Genomic DNA, 17,353 nt, shown 5'->3' with positions numbered 1-17,353 from the left:
CCCCCGTGGAGCCCCAGGCCCCATGGCTCTCGGGGCCCCGTGGCAGAAGTCCAGAACATGTGCAGGGCCGGGGGCGGGTGGGGGCCGGGCTCATGAGCGCCACTGCAGGGTGAGTGACGCTCATGGTTAGCATTCCTGAGGACCTCCTGAGGGCCAGGCATTGATCATGGGCTTTACGTGTAGGGAGCCTCCCAACAATGCTATTAGCCCATTTTACAGATGAGCGAACTAAGGCAAAAAGAGATTCAGCAGGTTACCCAGCTAGTCGAGTGGCGGGGTGGGGATGTGAACCCAGGCTGACTGGGTCTAGTGTTATTTTGCTCTTATCACTCGGGAATTTTCAAACTGTCTGACTTCGGACTTTGAGGCTCTGAGGAGGTGTGCTGTGTGTGTGGCAGGCGGGGCGAGGGAAGAGCTGGTGGAAGTGACCCTGACTCTATGGCCATCTGAGCAGCCTTGCTTTGCCACACTGGGGTTCACGTAAGAGTCCTTTAGATAAAGGCATCCGAATCTAAGTTTAGAAGCCAAGGCTGTAGTCCGAACCTCTGTTCTTCTGTCGGGGAGGTAGGGGCATGAGGAGAAGGGGGCTTGTCCGAGGTCCCACGGTCAGTTAAAACCGGCCCTGGGCTCACCGTCTTCCCTGGTGTCTCTCTAGGTGTGTGCAAACCCAAGGGTGATGTCACTAGGGGGAAGGTGGCAGGGAGCCCAAGGGACGTTCCCAGAAGGCTCTGCAACCCCCAGTCGTGGGGGAGCTGTTGGTGGGGCTGGGCTGGGAGCAGAACCGTAGCTAGATCGGGCCGGAGGGCATTCTGGTTTCCCCCTGAAGAGGGATTCGAGGCCTCGTATCTGTGTCTCGCGACCCAGCATGGACGGGGTGGGGTGGGGCCTGGGCCTCACATTGAGGTACTCCACGGGCTTGGTGACGTTGAACTTGTCCATAGTGGTGATGATGATGGCCGGGGTGGTGAGGAAGAAGAGGAGAATGAAGAGGACGACATTGATGACCAGGCAGCGAAGCCACCAGATGAAGCCTCGGATGGAGAGGTGCTCCCTGGGAAGGCAGGCGAGAGGGTCGTTCTGGGGACACCTTGGACCTCCCTCTCCTCCCCTGTCCCTGCCGGAGCCAGCAGGCCCCACGAAACCTGCCGCGGCCGCCCCGCTGTGCTCACCAGTAGATGTTCTGGGGGTCAGGGGCATAAGACACGGTCCAGTTGGAGATGTGCAGGGACTCGCTGCAAGACGAGGCCCGTGGCTCCCCGCGGCAGGTGCAGCCCTGGCACTTACACACATTGAAGTCCTTCAGGATGCTGGGGGATGGGCACTGGTTATTGCCAACGGCTGGCTGTGAGCGTGGGGACCCAGGAACCCCCACCAGTCCCCGGGGGACAAGGACGGGGATGGGCAGGCAGGGCAGGGGCTCACATGGCGGTGATGGTCTCGTTGTGGAAGGTGACAAAGGCCATGCCAAGAGGCTTCTCGTTCACCTTCTCCTTCTCCCGCTTGTAGTCCTCCTTCAGCTTCTGCTCCAGCTTCGTGTAGTACTCGATGGCCTCCACCTGCCGAGGGCGAGTGAGCGAGGTGGGGGGTTCTGGTCAGAGAGCCGGGCTGCTCCCCAGCACAGCTGGCAGCACCGACCCAGGGCTCACTACAGACCGAGTGCCGCGGTAGGCTTTCTAAGGGTTAACTCATGTAATCCTCAGGACAATCCCGAGGTAGGTACCATTAGCCTCATCTTAGAGAGGAAATGGAGACACAGAGCAGTCAAGAAACTCGCTAAAAGCCACAGAGCTAGTAAATACAGCACGATGCTGTTCTCTTGGCTGACCTCTTCTGACCTGGGGTTTGCAAACTTGGTCACTGTAGGGATGGGGACGAACCCAAGAGTGGAGCTGGGGCTTCGATGACTGTAGGAACAGGAGGGGACCTGAAGGTGGGGCTGCACCCGGCTCCCGGTCCCAGCCGCCCCCACCCCCATCCCTGCATGGCCTGGCCTGCTCTGGGAGTCTGTCTACCTTTGGCTGGTTACGTGCAAGGCCCATTTGTGTGCGTGCTCCTGGGGTCATGGGACCTGGGCCTAAAATGTGTCCATCTCTACCAATCTTCCCGGGATCTGTCCAGCTCTCCCCCATACCCAGCAGGAGCTCTGGGGGCCTGGCGTCACCTCGTACCTGCTCACAGCCTCGTACCACGCAGCAGCAGAGGTGGCCGCAAGGCTTGGGGTTGATCATGGTGGGGACGTTCTCCTTGCTCTGGAGGTTTGTGAAGTACAGCTTCCCCCGCTCGGCCTTCTTCCTGTGAGACCCAGGTGCCCGGTCACCCGCCGGCCCAGCTGGGGCCAGGAATGGCTGGGAGGGTGGGTAGGGAGCTCAGCTCAGGGGTTATTTAAGTCCACTCCCTAAGGACAGGGGCGAGCTTACTCTCGGATCTGCTTAGAATGCATGCTTCAGATATGGCCCCATTCAAGGGTCTTCCTGCCCATCCCTGGAGGGCCAGGAATTCTTCCTATGGTTTGGCCTAAGTTTCTTATATTGCAGCTGAAGAAGGGTATGTCCTCAGATACGGTGGGGATGGTGGACCCCTTTCCTCTCCCAACGAGCTCTGACCTCCAGGCCTTGCTCTTTCCAGAGCTGGACTGACAGGCACTCCAGGGGTTGAATTAAAAGCAAATGCCCTGGGAAACACCTGGAAGGGGAGCCAGGCTCCCGTGTGGCAGCCAAGATGCCCTCCACAATAGGCAGGGGCCCCTCCGGTGTCATACCTGGCCCCCCCACCGTTACCTCTCTGCGTCGAGGAACATAAGGCGAGCCACGTTGTAACATGGGCGAGCTTCAAGAACCGTGCAGTTGGGATAGGCCTCCCTGAAACACAGTCCGCCATCACCTTCTGTGGGGACCCCGCCCACCTGCCCCCACCTTGCAGCCATGACCCCATCACCTTTAAGACACACCCCCCCCAGTTCAAGCGCCCTGTCTGGTCTACAAAAATGGGAGTTCCATAAGAATAAATCTTTGCAAGTCCTCCCGTGTTCATGTGTGGAGCTGGAGGAAGCACGAAGGCTCGGGGGCCCTGGGCACGCTGACGAGCCCGGGTGTGAGAGTACATCTGTGTGGCGTGGGGGAGGCCACGGCTGCCCCCTGATTCGTGTCCAGAGCTTTGAACCTTCAGTGGAGAGAAACTGTTTCTACTCATGGGCTGTTCTCTTAACCCTGTTTCCAGAATACCTGGTTATAGTTCAACACTTCGCCTTGACCATGAACTGACCCCAGCCAACCCACAGCCCAGTCTACAGAACAATTCCCGCCCCAAGACTGACCGGAGATGGATCCTGAACCCTAACCTGAAACTGACCGTTTACTCGGATCCAAACTCACCCATAACTAGACCCACGACTGACTTTCTAACCCTGACCCGGGATTGACCCTAACCTTGCCTTGAAACTGAGCAGAGAGAGACCTTCTGTGACTCTCAGTCCTGGTACCTGGGGGGACTCGAGGGGCGCAGCAGTTCCTTCTTACTTCTCATCACACACTGCCCCTGCTCCCTAATCTAGACTGAGCTCCATCTTTTAAAAAAACGTTTTAATGAAGAACCACCAGGTGTTAAAGGTGCACAGGATCTGGTTCTAAAGTAACAAGACGGACGCTGCAAATCCACGAGAATTTGGAGACTTAAATCTGGGATGGGGTCCTTGAAACGCGCTGCAGACCTTTCCCCGACACCGTGTTGCTGCAACTATTTTAGGGCCCTTCCTTGGAAGGGCCTTCAGGCCTGTGGCAGGCTGAGCCCTCATTCTCACCCGACTAATCTCTCACCCCTAATCCCCACCAGGCAGGCTCTCTGATTTTACACACGGGAAGTTCCCTGGTTCTGCTGGGGTAGCCCCTCCTCCAGACAGACCCCGGACCTGGCTCACAAACCCTACTCCTCACCGCACATCAGGCCTGGGCCGACAGCGTCGACACAGTAGGTGCTCGATCAACACGTGCTGAACGAACGGATCAACGGGACGGTTGTTCCTTGATGCTCGCTCCCTAGATCCCCCAAACCCCAGTTGGGATCACAGTCTCCCCCACTCTTGCTTACAGGCTGACCACTAATTTCACAGCCCGCTTCCTAAACAAAACCACAAGCTGACCCCGGAAACAGACAACCTGAACCATGAGCTCCCCACAGACACACATCAGGTCTGGTATGAAGCACACAGTAGGTGTAGGACAAATGTGTGCTGAGTGGATGCTTGGTTCGCGGGGTTCACTTCCTCGCTGCAGGCAGGGCCCTGTCCGAGTCCCCCCGCTGGAAACAGCACCCCTTCCTGACTCCTTCATTCTGTTCCGTTCCCTGCTTTGGTTTTCTTCTTGGCACCTACCCTGCTCTACGTGGTGTCTATTACTGGTTCATTTGTTTATTATCTGCCTCGCCCACCAGAACGGGAGCAGATGAGGGCAGAGGCTCCTTTTTTTGTTGTTGTTTACTGCCGAAACCCCAGCTCCTATTCCAGCGCAGGCACGCAGCAGGCACTCACGAATATTTGTTATTAAAGGCTTACCAGTCCAAGCTGACGGCTGATTCCAACAGGACGGTAATATTAAGATGTCACCTAATTCTGAGCACACACTGCCCTTAATCCTGACCCAGACTGCGCCCTAATGCCGATCACAGCTTGGACTCTAGATAGGATCCCCAGTCGCTCTCCTAGTGACCGAGGATGATCTAATTTTGACCTGTAACTTCTGTGAGGGCAGGGCCGGTTTCTAACTTGTTCATGCTTGGGTGTAGAAGGTGACAAGAAACGTCTGTTGAGTGACTGAGTACCCACCCGCTACTGCTGGTCGCAAACCACTCATCTGCCCGCAACAAGGGGTCTGCAGCCTGACCCTGACCAGACGCTGCCTCCCGATCCTGTTCCGATCCGGAACAACGACTGACTTCTGATCCAGGCCAACGGACGGTGAGTCTAGACCTCACGAAGTCCGGATCCTGACCACCAAGGTCCCCGATCAGGGCCACTGGCCAACTGCTAATTCTGGCCACAGACCGACCTCAGATCACACTCCGACGGGACCCTGCGCCCACTCCTAACGCTCACCTCCACCACGGGACCCCCCGAGAGCTCACTGATCTTTCACTCATCTCTCCCAAGGCCCACCGCGGTCACTTGGGCCTAATATCATCCGAGAAAGTCTGCTGAGTGTACAGATGAACGTATGACAGGATCCCTAATCCTGCACACACACCGTCCCGGCCACCGGGCACCCCTGGAGGTGTGTGTTCCCCTCCCCGCGAGACAGAACTCCAGGGCTGAAATGCGCTCAGCAAACACGCGAGCCCGCGGTCCCTCAGGAGCCACTGAAAGCCAGGGAGCCCCTCCCTGCCAGTCTGCACACAAACCCCGGAATGTCACATAAACGTTTGAAGCCACACACCTCAAAGGGCCCACGGACCCTGAGTCAACAACCCATGACCCAGTTCAAGCCGGGAGGGGAGGTGGGGTGGGGTGGGGGGGAGGGGACAGGACCACACTTCTCTCACTTTTCAAGTATTTCTTGTATTTTCCCTGTTCTTGCGGGGGGCCTCTCACCCAGCCCAAGTGCTGGAATGCCCTGGACTCACGTCATTCTCCGGTGGTCTCACCTCCACCCCCTCGTCAGCGGGGTGGGCATGAGAAGTCTCACTTCCACCCCCTCAGAGGGAGGGGTGAGAAGTCTGAGGGGCTGAATGGCAGAGAAGGGCCCACAGGACCTGGGGTTGGGGGTAGGAGTGGCCACTCACTCAAAATGCTTCTTGATCTTTTCTGATTCTGCGTATTTGGAGATTCCATTGATGAAGAGAGTCCGCTTCACCTGGGGAGAGAGAAGCGGGTCTGCCTTCCAGAGAACGAGGCTCGAGAATGCCAGGAGGGTGTGGGGAACAGGGAGCTGAACGGGTGGGAGGAGGCCTTAGGGATGGGCCAGGGAAAGCAGGAAGAGTGCATCTGACCAAAATCAGGCAGCGAGCTTAATGCAAGAGCCATCTGGCCCCTTGCTCCCAAGGGAGTCACTGAGGGGGAGGAAAGGGGGGACAACTCTCTGACCCTCAGGCTGTAAGGACACAGTGGCTGGCCGGGGGCGTTTGGTGCTGGGCTGGTGGTGGATGCAGACAGGACACGTCACTACCACAGCATCACCACGGCTGTTCCCTGAGGGCCAGGCACAGCGGGGGTGCTTCCCCGCCGACCTCAGGAAGGTTCTGTTGCCCCATGTTACAGATGAGGAAGTGGAGGCTGGGGGAGGTAACTTAGCGTGCAGGATAGGGGCTCTGGAGCTGCTGGGCCAGGATCGGAACCCAGGGGCCCCACCCTGGCGCGGACACCCCTTAGGGCTGAGGCGAGGCCCGGAGGGAAGGGAGGAGGCTGGGGGCGGGGGAGGCCAGGGCTCTGCGCCGCTCACCAGGTCGTCCTCCTTGTAGCGCATCTTGGAGGTGTGTCTCCGCATGCTGTAGACGGTCAGCAGCAGGTACAGGAAGGCGAAGGACGTGTGCAGCCACAGCAAGTTGTTCCTGGGCGGGGCAGAGGGGCCGGGGGACAGGAGCGCACTCAGACACCCCCAGCCTCCCGCTGTGACTTCAGCCCCTGGGACCGGGCCCCTCTCCGGCCACGGGTCTTCTGGCACTGACCCCTCACAGGGCAGGCCCCACACTCCACACCGTCCAGGCCCCAAGAGGATTCCACTGCAGCTGAAACGTCCCCAAGAGGTCCTCTCTTCCTGCCTCCCCCCGCCCCCCAATTGCTGGCTACCACCATTCCCTGACCTGCGGTCACACAGCTGCTTCTTGATCTGGTCGTCCCCAGGGATCCACCTCCTCTGTCTCCAGCCCAAGTCCTCAGGGCCCCAGAGCCTCCTCTGCAGCCTCGGCCACCTCTCCCCAGTGCTCCCCTACAGCCCTCCCTGTTACGGCTAGACTCTGGCACACACCGACCTCACTGACCGGCTTCCCCACCTTACCCTGATTTCAGGTTGGCAATGGTGGTTCTCCCGAAGCTGTAGGCATTGTTCTCTGGGGGAGACAGGAAGAGGGTGAAGACGACGCAGGGGTCAGGGCACGTGTCTTGCTGCCCCCTCTTCTCCCCTCCCGGCCCCACCCATCCTGGCCCTCACTGACCCAGCAGGTCCCCTGAGAAGTTGACAGGCAGCACGATGCCCACAGAGAGGACGCCCACAACGACCAGTAGCCCGATGATGTGCCGCTGGAAGGACAGGTAGTGCACAGCATCGCCCCCACATTTGTCCCGGATCTCATCGTCCCTGCAGGCGTGGGGCAGCAGAGGGGACAGGTGGGGACTGGGGCAGCTGAGGGGCCACGGCTTGCCCGCCTCGCCTGCCCCCGCCCCAGGTCCACCCTAGCCCCTGCTGGTCTGGCAGCACTATGGGGGCGGAGTGGGGTCTTTGGGCCCCCTATTTTCTGGAAAGGGAGGGATGACAAAGGGAAAGGGAAAGGGAGGGAAAGGAGAAGAGGACAGAGAGAGGTGGGAACAGAGGCGCTGCAGAGAGAGGAAAAAAGGGTGAGAAAGGTCAAGCAGAAGGGATATGGAAAGGGAAGGTGAGGAGGAGAGAAGCAGGTTGATGGAAGAGGTAGAAGTGGGAGGGAGGACCCAGGTTGGGGACGCAGTGGTGCCTAATGGCTGCTGGAGAAGCACGTAAGTGGTGCGCCTGGGGAGGGGCCCTGGGGGCCGGGGCGTGGGCAGTGGTGGTGCTGACCTGTCCGGGCCTCCTGCCTCTCTCAGCGCTCACTGCCTGCCTGCTGCACTCTGGCTCGATCTCCTGACTTCTGCTTGCTGGATACTGGCTCCTGCCTGTTGCTGGCTGGCTGCTCCCAGCCTGCCTGCTGCCCCCACCCGCTGGCTGCACGGAGGCTCTGAGGTGGGGGGGCTCCAGCCTCTGCCTTTGTGGGCTGGCAGGGGCTCGGAGAGCTGCGGGCAGAGCGGGCCCACTAGGCAGGGGGGCACACGGGAGACTGTGGGGTAAGGTGAGGCCAGCGCAGGAGACAACAGAGGCCGGGACCCCAGGGCCTGGCCTCCTGGAGTAGAGAGGAGGGTGCGGGGCTGGCTGGGAGCGCTAANNCCCTCAAAGCGGCTGGCCTCTGGATTCTGTAGGGAAGTGACAGGTTCGGAAGTTTCTCTGTTTCTCTCTTTCCTTAGAGTCTGAAGACTGTTCACTTACTTTATCCTGAAGATGGCTGTCAGCCAGGAACAGAAACCCTGGGGGGACAGAGGGCTATCAGCTGGAGTCCCCACCCCACCAACCCGAACCTCCCTTCCCCCGTGAATCCCACCCACCCCATTCTCATGATCAACTCCAGGCTGTGGCCCACCTTGGCACAACTTCCAGAACCCCCCAAAGACAGTAGTGCATCCCAGAGGGGGAGAGGGAAGGTGCCAGTCCTCAAAGGAGAGGAGGACTAAGGGGAAACTGGGCTATCTGCGGGTACTCGCGCCCAGAGCTGCAGATCCCAGCAAAGAGCCAACGGGGCAGCGCAACCAGAGGAAGGCCTGAAGCTGTGTGGGTCAGGGTGGGGATGGGTGGGATTCAGCGTTCTAGGAAGGGCAGTAGGGACCTCCAGACCTATAGCTAACAAGAGTTTGCAACATGGCTGCCAACAGCAGAGGGGCAGGCCAAGCTGCCCGAGTTCCCGCCACCTTTCTTCCAGCGCACCCCAGAGGGACCGGACCCTGGGTCCCTGTGAGCTGCATTCTTCGACCCTCAAGCCCCCAGGCCTGCCTTCAGACAGAGACCCACCCCACTGACAGCAGGGTGGGGACCTCTGGGGGAGGGCTTCGCAGAGAGAACCCTCCCCCACCTTCCTTCTAGTAGAAGGGCCAGGCTTAACCCAGGACTGGGGAGAGAGGTGCCTCCCAGCTAAGATGAAGGACTGCTACCAGTTACCACATCACCTGAGTCTGGGGACCATCTGGACACCTCTGGGTGGGCAGGGGCGATACCTTTGCTTTGCCACTTACCAGTATGAGTCCGACTCAGGAAGCTGACTGGCTCCTTCTACCATGGCTGCTATAAGAGCTGCTGTCCCCCGGGACCCCAGCCCAAGCTGGACTGACCAGGGCCATCCCAGGCCTAAAGATCAGAGTTCTGTCCAGGACCCCCACCCTGGCAGAACGACAGGGGCCAGGTGGGTAACACCGGAGTGCCAGGCCTGACGTGAATGGGAGTCTGGGGACTGCTGTGAATCTCCAGGTACATGCCTTGTCTAGCGGGCCCTCTGCCACTCAGCTCCAATCCACAACTGGCCCCAGCCAGCCGAGGGCCACCAGCCTGCAATCTCTGAGCAATCACAACAAATTCTGTGTTTTGCTCGATGGGCCAGAAAGGCCTGTTGTTACTTCTAAAGCCCTGTCTAAGGAAGAAGGGGGCCGTGGGATTCATCGGTGGAGACAGGCACAGCGTTTGGGATTCGTGCGGTTAGGCTGGTGCTGGCTCGGAGGTTAGCATGGAATACAGAGCCAGGAGTTCCAAGTCTGGGTGGTTTGCCTGCGGCTCTGAGACAAGCGTTGCCCTTGCTGAGGAGAAAGTCACATTCCATAGGTCCTTGCCCTGCACCACTGGAGGCTAAGGCTGCTGAGCCCCCTGCCCTGGAGGAGGAGCACGTGTGGCTAACGGGTCTGGGGGAGGGCACTCACATTGTCTCTTTGGTCAAAGTCGACGGAGCTGGAGACAGACGTGAGACGCTCATACCGGTCATGACTGTCCCCGTGCATAGCTGAGGCCACACTGGGGGTGGAGAGGTGAGAGATCAGAGAGCCCGGTGAGTCTGAGCTCCTGGGGAGCAGGGTTGAAGTGGGGGGGCTCCCACTCCAGCGCTCCAGGGGCTAGACGAGGCACAGAAAGCGCAGAGGCTGAAGCTGGGATGAATGACTGTCTTCTTCCTGCCTCCCTTAAATCCACCTCTTTCCTTCGGGAGGCCTGGGGGGCACCCGTGCAGGGGCACTGAGTGAAGGGAGGAGGGTGTCTTCATCATTACCCCCTGGAGGCCAGAGTAAGAACGTGAGCAGGCCCTGCAGTTCTGGAGCAGACCAGCAGGGGACGGGATGGGGCGAGAGAGCCAATATCATGCACAGGGCAATGGGGAGCTGAAGGAAAGGACGGACTAGGAGAGCCCCAGAAGGGCTGGGGGTATCGGGGGGCTGGGGGATGTCCCCCAGGTGGGCCCCTCCCCTCCCCTTTCCCTGACCCCAGCAGCTCCCGCAACTCCAACGCCAGTCCTATAGACAGAGACAATGATGTGACCCCCAAAGGCCAGATTTGGGGCTCCATGGGAAGCCCCCCTCCCAGGCCTCCAGAAGGGGTGAGCAGGGAACCCTGAAATATGAAGAACTAGTTGTTAGGGGATGGCAAGCCACTGGTGACACCCAATCTTGTCTCTGTGACCAACAGGTGAGTATATTCTTAAGTTTCCGGAAGGATGGCCACTCTAGCCCAGCCACCAACAGAGCAGGGCACATGGGGAGGGGCTTCTCCCAGGCTGAAAGCCAGAGGGGGGGATGGGGGAGTGAGGCAGAGACAAGCTGGGGAGCCCCCTGCTCTGCAAAGCACACCGCCTGCGTTAATCCGAAACATGAGCCTACAGAGGAGAAAACTGCAAAGAGAAACCAGTAACTTGGCAGGAAGAGAAGAGAAGCATGAGAGAAGAAAAGAGAAAGCTGGTTTAGTGGGGATGAGGGGGCAGGTGCCCCACATACTATTCCTGTTCCACTCGCTCCCTCTCCTGCTGCCGCCGACGCCTGGGGACAGAGAACAGACAGGGTTAACAGGGGTGGGGGGGGAGGGGGAGGTCCTGGGGGACTGGCAAAGGACAGAGGCCCATGCCCACATGTCCCCCATGTCCGCTCTGGGACTGGTCCCTCTTCATCTCCCCAACAAAGGGGGATGAGAGAGGGCTGGCTCTTTCTTATCCCCAAGGAGTGAGTGAGTGAGTGTGTGTGTGTGTGTGTGTGTGTGTGTGTGTGCGTGTGCGTGTGTATACACGTAAGGGAGAGTCCCAAAGCCTTACCTGTCTGCATCTGTCACCAAGGCCAGCCGCCCATAGTCCCAAGCCACCTTCCGGAGGATGGAGAACAAGAACAGCAGTGCCTGAGGGCAGAGGGAACGGTTGGCAGGTAGACAGACTGTCCACCTACTGGACTAGCCAAGGGGGCAGGGGCAGAGGGGCCGGGATCTTGTCTTAGAAAGGGATAACGTGGCTTGGGTGAACAGTCAGAGGCTAGGCCCAGGCTGGGTGATGCAGACCCCTGCTGCGGTTAAGCCGGGGGACTCAGAGCCAGGTGGAGGAGTGGCTAGGATGGCAGGTGTTAGCTAGCTACGGATAGGGTGTGGATGACAAGTGTGTGTGTGGGGGGTGGTGTGTGGGCACTCACAAGGAAGCACATGAAGTCAAGAGCCAGCACGGTGGGGACACCCCCAAAGGGCAGGCCCTGCAGGACGGTGCTGCGGATTCGGGCACTGTAGCAGTAGTCCTTGGGGTTGCTGTTGTTGAGGGCCGTGGTGCCCAAAGTGGCCAGAAGGAAGGGCAGCATGGCTGCTATTGCCGCATGGTCCTCCTGGGCAGAGAGCACAGTGGTCAGCTGGGCTTGTCCCCAATCCCCTCCTGGCTCCGGGCCTGAGCATGGGGAGAGGGAGTGACGGCAGATCCTCCGGCAGCCTGGGTGGGTGGAAGCGCTGGCTTCCAGAGATAAGGGCCCGGGGAGGCGAGGGTTGAGTCACATGGATTTACCTTCACTGGCTGTAAGGCTGCGACCCCACCCTGGGTCTGGGGAACTTGGCCCAGATCTGGACTGGGGAGACTGGTTTTTCTAAGCTGGAAGTTGTGAGTCTCTAATGTCTGCCTCCCACCACATACGCACACATGCGCACACACACACATGCTTGCTTTCTCTTTCTCTCCCTCTCTCTCTCTGTCTTTGTCTCTGGAAACTGAGTCTGAGGGAAGATGGGGAGGTCTTAGGCCTGAGGACTCAAGGCTAACAGGTGGGGGCTGGAGGCCAGGGGAGGATGGGACAGGAGCCAGCCGGCTCATCCCGATCTTCTCTTCCTACCTCTTAGAAAAATGGCATGGTTTCATCTGCTTGGAGTTTTCAACTCTGTTAAGCACTTTCTCAATACAACTGGCTTAAAAAAGAAAAAAAAAAAAAAAAAAAGATGTTCAGCTTCAGAGCTGGCCCTGGCCCTCTGTGCTTAGAGTAGGGACCTGAGGATGGGGTCAGAGTGGGAAGTCAGTTAAAAAGTAGGACTTCTGGGTTTGTGTTATCTGCCTGGTCCCAGTCACTCCTGGTTACTCTCATTCCGTTCCCCCTGCTTTGGAAGCAGCTACACCCCCCTTCCCTCCAGCTTCCTCACCTCTCCAGTGATCTCAGCACATGGGTCACCTGAGTGGTGTGAGGACTACAACTCCCAGAGTGCCCTGCTCCTGCCTCCGGAGTAGGGCAGGCTGGGAATGCCGTGCCCTCCAGCGAGATTTTCCATTGGCAAAGGAAGAGAGAGAGTGGGCGGGGGACTCTTAGCCTGCCCAAAGCCCCTGCTGGAGGGTACTACCCTCCAGCCCTGATCCCCGCCGATCCCCACTCCTGCTGTGGGGCTGTCCAGCCTTCTGTGGTCTGGGTGGATGGGGCGGAGGAGGAGGAGGGAAGGGGCAGCCAGCCCGGATACCTGGGTTCTGGGAGTGCCTGGGGACGAAGCCTAGCAGGGCTCTGGGGAGGCTTCTAGGGTGGAGGAGAAGTGCGGCCGAGGCACTGCTGCCCCACCCGCGTCCTACTGGGGGGCCCCTGGGGACCCCTTCTGCTGACAACACTGAAACTCTGCCTTGGGGGGGGGGGTCCCCAGGGAAGAGAGGAAACCAGACAAAGAGAGAGAACAACAAACCTAGAATCGGTGACAATAACTCTGGGAGCAAGCATCCTCCAGCCCCCTGGGGGGACTCAGAGGGCTTCTCCTGCCCACTGATCCCTCATTTTCCCCAGCCTCTTCCTAACACTTCAATTACAGGGCAAGAGGCACCAGCTCTCAGATGGAGGGGGAAGTTGTGGTTGTTTATATGTTTCACTTGGTCCCAGGGAGTCTCTGAAAAGCTAAGGTAGTAACTGCCTGGTGTGTTATGCCTCCCTCTTTCCTTCCAGCCCAAGTTGCCTTAAAAAAACCCCAAACCAAAAAACCGAAAACCCCATTAATTTAGTAATTTCAAAAGGCGCCATTTATCAAGTTCCCACTGTTTCAAGAATAATACATACACGATTTCATTTAAATCCTTGACAATCCTGAGTTGGATATTATTGCCGTTTTAAGATAAGGACACAGGGGCTCCAAGAGGTTCAGTAACTTTCCCTAAGTCACACTGCTAATAAAACGATGGGGTTCAAACCTAGGTCAACCTCTTTCTAAAGCTAGAACACAGTTCAGGGCACCATGCTTTTCTGATGTGCCTAGAACAGGACTCTGCACAACATGGAAGCTTTGTACATGCTCATTAAATGTTCTTGGGCTAGAAGCACCAGAGCACTGTGGGCATGCGTATGTTCAGGTGGTAGACGTGTGCTGATGTGTCTGTGTGTGTGTGGGAGGGTGGTAGGTGACTGGTCTCTAAGTTGAGGTGTGGGTGTGGGTGTGTCTGGGGAGCCTGGGTATGTAAACATAAGGTGCATAGAACCCTAGGGCACCAGGGTTAAAGGGTTAAAGGCAGGGAGAGGCAGCTTGGGTCTTGGGGCCCTCTGCAGTAGCGTCTCCCCCCTTAACTCCCAACTCCAGTGCACTCCAGCAGTCAAGACAGCTTGTCTCTCACCCTAAAACCAAGGGTCCACCAGGCCAGAACATAAGGGGTACAAACCCCTGGAGCAACCCCCTCCCCCAGGCCTCTCCAAACCGAAGGAAGGTGGAACATTCTGGGAGCTTTTACATTAACAGGACCCCATAGGGTGGGTGAAGTTGCAGGTAGATGCTTAGTAACTGAAATTAGCATGTCCATCTGCTGCCTCCCTCTTGACAGTCACAAAGCACTCTCCCCTCCACAAATGCATTGATCTTACGTGCCCCCTACCCCCACCAAACCCGAGGAAGGCGGGGCACACTTGCTGGATCAGACCACTGTCCCCACTTTACAGGGGAGGAGAAGCAACTCAACAAGAGGTCACAGGGCAGGGAAAGGGTGGAGCCAGGACTGGTGGCTCTTCAGGCTGAACTTCACCTAGGGCAGCTGCTCAAAGCTTTCAGTGAGAGCAGCTGGTTGGAGGGAAGAGACTGAGGCAGAGTATTTTGGGGGGAGGTGTTGGGGGGGCAGTTCATCCACTCAGCCAGCTGTATCCTGGAATTTCTCTAGTCTGACACTGAGGCTTTAGCTGGCGGCGTGCACAAGGTGGTGGATTTTATTTCCAGCTATCTAAAGGTTGTTATTTCACCATTAAGAAGTGTGTGTGTGGTGGGGGAGTTATAAGTTAAAAGTTTTTTTTTCTTCCAGAGTTACTTGGGAAGATTTCATTTAGGGCCTGGGCTCATAGGAAGGCGGTGGGGTCTGAAGGGAGAAGATGATGGAGGCCTGCTCTGCAACTATGTAACCTGGGCCTCAGTCTTCCAAACTGTAGCAAAGAGGTATTAACATCCTGGCCTCACCCCTCCCAACTTCACAGGGACCAGCAAAAAAGTATCCACGAGTGAGGATAAAAGCAGTAGGAAAAGAATGCAATTATCAAATATTTATTTTACTCTGAATTTGTGCCAGGCACCATTCTAAGCGCTTTACACATGTTAACTCATTGACTGGCCCTCAGGACCCTGAGAAGACACTGAGGTCCAGAGAGGGTACAGAACTTGCCCAACGTCACACAGCCAGTCTGTCACAGATCCAGATACAGACCGACACAGACCCAGGTAGGCTGGCTCAAGTGTATGCTCTTGACCGCTGCATTTTGCTGCCCTGGCCGACAGCGGAGCCACTTCCATTGGGGGCCTGGGCGTTGGGGGCTGGGGGCTGCCTGCTACAGCTCTGGAGAAATGCCACATCCTATTTCTGTTTGCCCTCCTTCTTGCCTGTAGTGAGACCCTCCACTCAGACCCTGGGTTTGTGATTTCAGGTGAGAGAGGTGTGGAGGACAGGTGACAGAGCCTGGGGATTAACAGCTCAGGCTCTAGGATGAGACAGATCTGGCTACTGATCTGGGCAAGTTTACTTCACCACCCTGGGCCTCAGTTTCTTCATCTGAAAATGGGAATTATACTTCAGTTGTGTGGTTGTTTTGAGAACTAAACAAGAGGACTTATGTAAACATCTTAATACAATTCAAGGCACATGATGGATTCTAAAAAAAATTAGCCACTGTTATTAATAAAGTGTGGCATAAAAGGGTTGGTTTGGTGGCGGAAACTGGTAAAAATAAAAACAAAGGAAAACAAACTTTAATGAAAAAGCCCCTCAGTCAGGATGGGCTTCTTGTTTAGACCCAAGGTCTTATATGGCATTTGGGACTCTGCCACTAAGTGGCAGGGAGCGTTCCCAAACTCTTCAAACATACCCAATCCATTTGTAGCAGGCTGGAAAGGTGGGGGTACGGGAGGGTGATGCTATGCCGGGATGGGTCGGAAGTTCAGAGACGAGAACCTGTTATTTATCAACAACCAGGCAGGGTGCCAGGGTCTTTACCCGTGTTATCTAGTTGATCCCCATGATAAATCATGTGAGGAGGTGGTAGTAAACACACTTTCAAATTAAAACTAAGGTTCAGACAGGTTAAGTAACTTGTCAAGGTCACACAGCTAAAGAATGGTAGAGCTGGAATTTGAACTGAGGTCTCTAAGACACTGTTATAATTGGAGAGAACTTGTAGGATGTCCAAAAGGGGGTCAGCCACCCTAGCTACCTTTAGCTACCCACCACCAGCCTTCTGCCTTGCCACATCCCCACCCACCCACCTACCCGTAGGCCGAGACTGAGTTGGGTGAGCCAACAGCAGGCCCCAACATGTGCCACCCAGAGCAAGCCAGGGCCTGGACCCTCTGGTGCCCTGGAGGACAGTCATGCTGCCAGCACACCAGGGCTGGAAGCCTGAGAGACACTCCCACTCCTCTCCTCACATGCCCTGGGAGGCAAGACTGAGGGTCCAGCAAGAGGGGTTGGGCACAGCTTCATTCTTCCTGGGCAGACCCAGGGAAAGCCTAGGCTAGATAGTGGTGTTGGGTAGAGAAGCTGGGACTCTCCTGCCCCCCAGAGAAGTGGAGTGCTGAGCAGCCAGACCTCCCCCCAGGGGACCCAGGCAGGTGGCAGCACAGAGCCCCAAGGGCAGTCGGCCCCTCTGACCTCTCCTCTCCACTTCCCAAGCGACCTTCTCTTCTGAAGAACAAGGCACCAAATCTTTGGGACTGTCCTCCTTAGACGGTCAAGAAGGCCAGGAGGGACAAAGCGCGCCCCCTCCCCCCAACAGGGCCTTTGCCCCACTCCTGGTTCCGTGTCTGAATCCTCTCCCCACCGCACCCTACAACGCAGGCCCGGGCGGCTCATGAATGAACTGCACTGTGTGGGGCGCAAGGAGAGGACACGCTCCCGGGGCCAGTCGCCTCCCCAGCCCGCGACCAGTCCCCAGACGGGCCGGGGGCAGCGGCCGGCCTCATGCCAGCACCCGCGAACCCTGTCCTTGTCCGAGCCCGAACCCCTGCCTCGGGTCGGCTTCTGGGGTACTCAGCCCCGGAAACAGGAGAAAAGATAAAAGAGACCGAGGGCACTGGACTTGGCGACCCTGGAATCTAAAACTCGGGGGCGGGGGCGGCAGGCTCCCCACAGCGGCGGCAGGCTGATGGGGGCGCAGCTGGAACCCTGGAGGGGCGCGCGGGGGATGCGCACCTGGACCGGGCAGGTGGGAGAAGTGTGGCGCTAGGGGACCGGGGACGGGGGTCCCACCCCTCGGTATCTCCCCAGGGGTGGGGACAGACGGCGGTGCACATCTGGACCCTCGGCAAGATTCGGAGGACTCGCATTTAGCTCAGGATGGTGCGGGGTTGGGGGCAGCGCGTGGCACCACTGGGTCCCGCGGGCCCGGGCACCTCTGGGTCCCGCAGGAGGTTGAAGGGAGGGGACACGCAGCTGAGTCCGGGGTTTTCTTTGGGTGGTGGTAGGATCCTCAAAGAAAAGAGAAGGGGCTGGGGAAGGGTCGCGTACTCACCCCCAGGCGCAGACTCGGCTCCGGCTCGGAGCCCCGGGTTGGGGCGGGGCGGGGCTGGGGGAGGGGGAGGGGGAGTCACTGGGCGGCTCGAGCTCCGGGCTCCTGCGGCGGCCGCGGCAGTGTCTGGGGGAGGGGGAACGGGAGGAGGGAGGGGGATGAGGAGGGGGCGGGGCC

At 58.1% G+C, this 17,353-nt stretch overlaps 1 protein-coding gene across 3 annotated transcripts in view; it reads right to left on the bottom strand.

Annotated features, from left to right (window-relative positions):
- The window catches only part of TMEM63B (transmembrane protein 63B), a 23,002-nt gene extending 5,693 nt beyond the window's left edge, over nucleotides 1-17,309 (bottom strand). The window contains exons 1-16 of one of the 3 annotated variants that reach the window (XM_040643527.1): nucleotides 17,180-17,292; nucleotides 12,080-12,152; nucleotides 11,402-11,584; nucleotides 11,038-11,117; nucleotides 10,727-10,768; nucleotides 9,668-9,758; nucleotides 8,196-8,233; nucleotides 7,138-7,280; nucleotides 6,981-7,032; nucleotides 6,426-6,534; nucleotides 5,770-5,840; nucleotides 2,778-2,858; nucleotides 2,169-2,292; nucleotides 1,423-1,556; nucleotides 1,170-1,307; nucleotides 898-1,051 (exon numbers count right to left, since the gene is read on the bottom strand). In XM_040643527.1, coding sequence (XP_040499461.1) covers nucleotides 898-1,051; nucleotides 1,170-1,307; nucleotides 1,423-1,556; nucleotides 2,169-2,292; nucleotides 2,778-2,858; nucleotides 5,770-5,840; nucleotides 6,426-6,534; nucleotides 6,981-7,032; nucleotides 7,138-7,280; nucleotides 8,196-8,233; nucleotides 9,668-9,758; nucleotides 10,727-10,768; nucleotides 11,038-11,117; nucleotides 11,402-11,560 — 1,416 coding nt within the window. In that variant the 5' untranslated portion in view covers nucleotides 11,561-11,584; nucleotides 12,080-12,152; nucleotides 17,180-17,292. Of the gene's footprint in view, nucleotides 1-897; nucleotides 1,052-1,169; nucleotides 1,308-1,422; nucleotides 1,557-2,168; nucleotides 2,293-2,777; nucleotides 2,859-5,769; nucleotides 5,841-6,425; nucleotides 6,535-6,980; nucleotides 7,033-7,137; nucleotides 7,281-8,195; nucleotides 8,234-9,667; nucleotides 9,759-10,726; nucleotides 10,769-11,037; nucleotides 11,118-11,401; nucleotides 11,585-12,079; nucleotides 12,153-17,179 lie in introns of all 3 variants that reach the window. The other 2 variants (XM_040643530.1, XM_040643528.1) reach the window with 2 other exon arrangements.
- Nucleotides 17,310-17,353: the final 44 nt, after the last annotated feature.

The sequence above is a fragment of the Ursus maritimus genome, unplaced genomic scaffold (genome assembly GCF_017311325.1).
Source record: "Ursus maritimus isolate PB19 unplaced genomic scaffold, ASM1731132v1 scaffold_29, whole genome shotgun sequence".
In the NCBI taxonomy this organism is placed as follows: domain Eukaryota; kingdom Metazoa; phylum Chordata; class Mammalia; order Carnivora; family Ursidae; genus Ursus; species Ursus maritimus.
The sequence above is the reverse complement of the archived record's forward strand: the minus strand, read 5'-3'. Positions and strand labels throughout refer to the sequence as shown.